At 32.2% G+C, this 6,501-nt stretch overlaps 1 protein-coding gene across 1 annotated transcript; it reads right to left on the minus strand.

Moving 5' to 3' along the window:
* Positions 1–1,495: 1,495 nt before the first annotated feature.
* Positions 1,496–4,644, minus strand: LOC105117970 (beta-glucosidase 12-like). The gene is made up of 11 exons (XM_011015801.1): positions 4,379–4,644; positions 4,188–4,257; positions 4,023–4,081; positions 3,836–3,911; positions 3,605–3,682; positions 3,390–3,477; positions 2,853–3,227; positions 2,517–2,731; positions 2,270–2,404; positions 2,050–2,158; positions 1,496–1,924 (listed from the first exon to the last, which is right to left on the minus strand). The coding sequence occupies exons 1-11, from the start codon at positions 4,454–4,456 to the stop codon at positions 1,648–1,650; spliced, it is 1,560 nt and encodes a 519-aa protein (XP_011014103.1). The 5' UTR covers positions 4,457–4,644; the 3' UTR covers positions 1,496–1,647.
* Between the last annotated feature and the right edge of the window lie 1,857 nt (positions 4,645–6,501).

The raw sequence follows: 6,501 nt of genomic DNA on the forward strand, positions 1-6,501 counted from the left end.
GCCTGGATTATTGGTGCTCATAAGAATGCTTTCATAAAAAAAAAAAGGCCAAATCTTTGATAGTGTTTTTTATTGCCAATGATGTATTAGTCACTTAAAAAGAAGAAAACTTAAAGTTTATCTATTCAAGTATAACATTTATAAAGCTTTTAATTGAGTGATTTAGGAGTATCTAGATGAAGTTATGATCACATGGATGGGATTTGGTTCATGTTTGAAAGGATGGATCCACAAATTTATTTTGACGAAAAAAAATACTATTCTTTTGAATGGCTCTCCGGCTAGAGAATTCTCTATAGAAAAGGGCCCGCATCAAGCATATTCTTTATCACTATTTCTTTTCAATAGATGCACTGAAGGACTTAGTAGAATGCTAAATAAAGGGTGTGATTTGAGACTAATTGATGATTTTAGCTTTGGTTAGGCTTAATTGAATATTATGTAACAAAAAGTAAATTTACAATCACAATTAATAGCAATATTTACAAAGATAAGAAACTAATTCTATTATCATAGGAGGCACAAAATCTGGTAATGATCATGGTTAGAGCTAGGCTTGAGTTGGCACTTGTTTGAAATGGTCGATTTTCTTAATAACCATATGGCTGATGGTTCACAAAGTGTGACTAGAAGTTATGACATTGTGGCCTGAATTTGTTATCACAAGTTATGCAGTTTTTCTTAGCTCAAATTATCTTTGAAACATTGATTTTATGAGTTTGCTTTTTTCTTTCTTTTGCCTATCTTTTTAGCATTTTAATGCTCATGGTGGATAACCCAATAGATAATGATATCTCATTACATTAAAAATGAGATATTTATTAGATATTGTTTTTCATGTAAAACCTTTTTTTTTATTCGAGGAAACCCCACTCCCAGAAAAACATACTTTATAGGCCCAAGTGAGGGAATAAAACCCCGACTGTCCTAAGCTCTTATAAGAGATGCACATGCTGACTTGAACTCGAGACCTACTGTACAGATGTCAAGCCCTTTGCCATTACACCACGCTCCTTGAATACTTTTTCATGTAAACCATTAACACAAAATCCTCCTTGAATACTTTTTCATGTAAACCATTAACACAAAATCCTCCTTGAATACTTTTTCATTGTTGTGGAATAGTGTCTTAAGTTTTGCAAATTAAGTCTAACTTATTGGATTTGGATGTTTCTCCCACACAAACTAATATTTTTAAATTTTTATACATAATCTCTCTTGTTAATTCATAATCAACCACCTTCTCAACACCCTCATATCATCATTTTATCGTGTATATCAAGCTATTTTAGTTCTCTACTTTTTCTATTTTTGGTTTATCCTATACATTTGTATTTGTTTATACTATAATCTATTAAACAAACCATAATAAATGATGGTGCTGAAGAATTATATTATTATTAAATAAATCATAATCCGAATGAAAAAATGATACAACAGTAAAATAATCAAATTAAATTCTGAAACCTAATTAAACATAAAACAAGGGAAAACTAGAATCATGAATTTTTATTCTTAACCATAGCCTTGAATGAATGAAGTGGTGACCAAATTCTGTTGAATTAATGCTGAGAGCTCTGTCTTTCAGCCATGAAAGCCCAATTTGTAGATGCTAACAACTTTGACTTCAAATCATGCTGAAGGCATTCAGGCATTTCTTGGCCTTTTAGCATCCCGAACCAAACTATCTTCAATTTTTGACTTTTCATTAGAAGTAATCAGAGGATACGTGGGTGGAATAGAACTGTGAGAGTCTCTTTTAAGAAACTGTTTGAACCACTTGACTGATTTTTTAGGATATCGTTTCAAATCATTTTTGTAATCAACATAGTAAAGGCCGAACCTCACAGCATAACCACTTCCCCATTCGAAATTGTCCATTAAAGACCAAGCAAAAAATCCCTTAACATCAACACCATGCTCACTGCAATAAATGAATATTGAATCCCAGTTAGATGGATTTGGTAACTTAATAATATAATTGTTGCTATAGATTAAAAAACTTATTATCAATGATCATTTGTTAATAAATGAAAAGAATTAACTCACTTGATGGATCTCAAAACATTCTTAAGGTGGTCTTTGTAAGATTTTTCTCTTATGGGATCATTAAGAGCTTCCTTTAATGATGAAGCATTGTTATTTACGTCATCAACCCCTGAAAAAAAAATCAATAAAATAAAACATTAAGAACATATATACTTAGTGTTAGAGAAGTACTAAGAAGCTTAAATGTAGCATAATGTATGATTGTTCATTTCAACCATACCATTCTCTGTAATGTAAATTGTTGGGTTCCCGTATAGATCTTTGGTGTAATTTAAAAGCCTGCTGATGCCTTCGGGATAAATATAAAGCCATTTTACACCAGCCTGTGGACCTATTGGGATTCCATTTCTCTCTCCTACAAAATTAAGAAATAACAATGTAAATTAATAACTGATAATTGATAAAACATCATCTAATTGAAAAACAAAAAGATGAATAATAAAGAAAAGATATCGATCATTGGTTACCTGTCCAATTAGCACGAGCATCTGACATGAATCCAACACTCTGATAATTTGCATCGATATTTTGAGCATAATATGTTGTGTAGTAATTAATTCCAATAAAATCATACGATCCCTTCAACATCTTAGATTCCTCGGCAGTGAACTTGGGCAATCTTCCACCAACAAAATCATGCATGTTACGTGGATAGTCACCATTAGTTAAAGGATCCATGAACCTGCCACCATGAAGAAAAACATTGATTACCTTCTGTTTATACATACATATCAGGTCTTCTCTAGCTGAATGAAGAATTCAGAGAGTACTTTTGAATTTGATATCTATAAAAAAATACTAACCAACCAAGCATGAAGTCGAGGCTTCTTTTGGTTGCATTTTGATCATCTTCACTGTTTGAGTAAGGTTCAAACCAATGAGAAACAAGTGTTATCCCAATCTGTCCACCTTGACATGACTGATACTTTTCCTTGTATAGTTTCACTGCCGCAGCATGAGCAAGCAACAAATGATGGCTAACCGTATACACTTCAGTGGCACCAGTGTTTAAGGATCGGTGGGGATCATTTACAACGACAGAAATCCTACCCGGTGCCATCGTGCCCATGTCATAACCTTGAACACTGAACATCCATGGCTCGTTCAAAGTAATCCACTTCTTCACTCTGTCTCCAAACTTTTGGAAACAAAGGTCGACAAAGTCTCGGAAATCATTTCTGGAAATCAATGTTTTATGTGAGAATATTTACAGGAATGTTTTGAATTTTAGAGAAGCATAGGTCCACAAAGTCTCCAAAATGACAGATTAGATTATAATATTTCGAAGCTACAACAAGTTTGGACATTTGAAGCATAATTAACGACAGGTTGCTACTTACACAATGTTAGGACTTAAGAAACCACCATATTTATCTTCTAAAGCTTGTGGAGTATCCCAGTGAAAGAGAGTAACGTAAGGCTGCAAACCTATATATTACAAAACATCATATAATCAGATGGAGCGCACAAGATAAACCTTTTGTTGTATAAGAATTTTGGCATCAATTTTTGGCAAAATATTATGATTAATTGAAGGGAAGGGAAAGGTTATAACCATTCTTAAGGAGGTCATCAATGATATCGTTGTAAAACTTGATGCCTTCTTCGTTGATTCCGGCACTTAACCTGCCATCTGCATTTCCCAAAAGAAAAATCCAATGGAAAGCTATTATATATCAAATGGAAATTCACTCTGTGAAAACAGAGGTCAAAGTCAAATCCTGCTAGTGTCATTACTATTACTCTGTCAAGAACAAATTTTAAAATACAAAAGAAAAAAACTTACGTGGTAATACTCTAGACCAAGAAATGGAGAATCTGAAAGCATCCATTCCCATTTCTTTCATTCTTTGCACATCTTCCTGTAACATTTATCGATTTTTTTAAAGAACAATTACACTAAATTAATTAGAATATAGTTATTTACATCATATAGATAACCACAACCAAAATATGATGAAGAACTCCCATACCTTGTAGCGATGGTAGAAATCAACAGCTACATTTCCGTTGCTATGATCATTTATTCTCTCTGCAAACGTTGAAAAGTTAATAATGGTGGTTTTCTTAGGACATTAACATAATTCTATTCAACTTTTAGCGAGGGAAGTACAAATTTCAAGGAGATAGATTGGTACCCGTATGTTCCTCAGTGAAAGTGTCCCATATAGCTGGTCCTCTACCATGTTTGTTTGTTTCACCTTCATACTGCATGTCATAATAAAATAATAACGAAAAATTAATTAACATAACTAGTATTATTTTAAATAATGTTCTGTTGTCCCCTCCTAATTACTGCACTAGAAGCAGCAAAATTTAGAGTATGTACCTGATAAGCTGATGAGGATGTTCCGAAAACAAAATCATCTGGGAAAGAACAACGGCTGAAGTCATCGATGCTTCCCATTGCAGTCCAAGTATTGAAGCTGGCACTTAGATAAATAGGATTAGATATTATATAGGCTTGGGCTTAGTGCGTGGAACAGAGGTTTGTTTGGGTACAAAAGAATGTAACGCAAGTTTGTAAATGAGGCAGAGATTCTGTGCTTTTCCTTTTCCTCGATAGGAGATATGGTGAGTTACAGAGCTGTAGACTGTATGAAGATGTAGAGATTTGATGCAAGATGGCATGGATGGAACGACCATTTTATAGGCACTAGCTCCCAGCGTGTACAAGCAGCATTTTCTTGACTTTTTCTTCTTCTTTTTTTTTTTTAGTTTAAATTAAGGATTAATTTCTTTGACTTTGACAAAGTTATCTCATAAATGCTTCTCTTTTTGTCCATTTTTTTATTGTCCTGGTGAGGACGCATTACTTCATAATTTGTAAGAAGTTTCAAATGATCAAAATAAGTTTATGGGTTATAGGAAAAAAACGATGGGTAAAATCAAGCTGCCTCTGTAGGGTCCCATAACAATAGACTCTTTTCTTTCACCCATCCACTTCGGGGTGGCTTCCTAAAATCTTTCCTTTTCAACTTTTCCACGAAGACAGTAGATCAGTTCCCCATATAAAAATTGTATTAAAAAAATTTCTAAAAGAAAAACATTTCTAAAATATTATTGTAAGCACATGTACATATACAATAAAGCCAAAAGAATTACAAACAATTGAAAAATTTAGCTGACAATGATCAGGAAAAAACCCAAATTAACAACAAAGTGCCCCACCCAATACACGGCAAAAAATAAAGTGAAAGGCATCGCCGGCCACCTCAACCAATCAAAGTATACCTTCCATCAATATAACCATCTAGCAAGCTAGTAGATAAAACATCACAACCAGCCACAACTGAGAGATGGACATCATCAAACCAGCACTGCACCCACATTTGAGAAAAGCCACCAGTAGCTACGAAAGAACACCGGCAGCCCTAACAAACAAAACAATAACCAGCCTGAAAGATGCTTTATTCATTAAAATATAAAAGCATGTAGAAGAAAATTTGAAATTTACAAAAAGCAAGAGGTACAGGAGTGTAAGAATTATCAAACACCCTCTTGTACAAGAGATACAGGAGCACATGATAGTGTTAGTATGGTATGTCATGTGTTTATGACATCCCGATAATCATTTTTCTAAATTGGAAATGGCATGGATGAAAAAGATAAAAAATTCTTTTTTTATTAGTAAAAAGAAAAAAATAAGAGTCATTGCCTAATATTTTGATTATTGATAACCTTAAATGATCTAAGATTTCGAGTAAGGAGATTGATTGTATAAAAAAAATGTATTAATTAATATGTCTTATTTGTGGTAAGTTGCATTATTTGTATGATATAAACTAAGAAAATATTATAATTTCTAACTATTAATCTATTTTTGGTCGAAGAAAAATCTTCCTCATAAGACAAAATGATATTTCATTGATATTTTAATCACTAAAAACATTAATTAATCTTAGAGTTTGAGTAAGATGATTGATTGCATAAAAAAATTATATTAATGCTCTTAATATGTTTTATATATGATAACCTATATTGTTTATTTGTTTAATATAAATTATAAAAATATTATTTTTTTAATTATTTATATGTTTATAAATAAAAAAATTCCTCCTCACGCGATAAAATGATATTCCGTTGATAAATTTGTGAATTTTATTCATTGAAAACTCTAAATGGTGTAATTCTTAGGATCTACTCTACGGTCAGGATAATAATTCAACCATGAGCGGTGAGGAAACTACTCTTATTATTATATAAAGAATAAAGTGTATTTTGACATTCACAAAAGTGCCTCGTAAATACTTTCAAGGTTAATCTTATCTGAATAAGTTTCCTTTGACTTTTATCGCACACGTTGTCTCCAACATCGGATGCCTATCTCTTTTATTTATTAAGTTATTTACTTAATTAATTAATTAATTAAGCATTGTCATCTTAAAACTAATGACACACTAATTTACAAAGCAAAATGCGTTGAGATATTATTTGTTAAAAAATCAATGT

This window comes from Populus euphratica, unplaced genomic scaffold, assembly GCF_000495115.2.
Source record: "Populus euphratica unplaced genomic scaffold, PopEup_1.0 scaffold1648.1, whole genome shotgun sequence".
NCBI lineage: Eukaryota > Viridiplantae > Streptophyta > Magnoliopsida > Malpighiales > Salicaceae > Populus > Populus euphratica.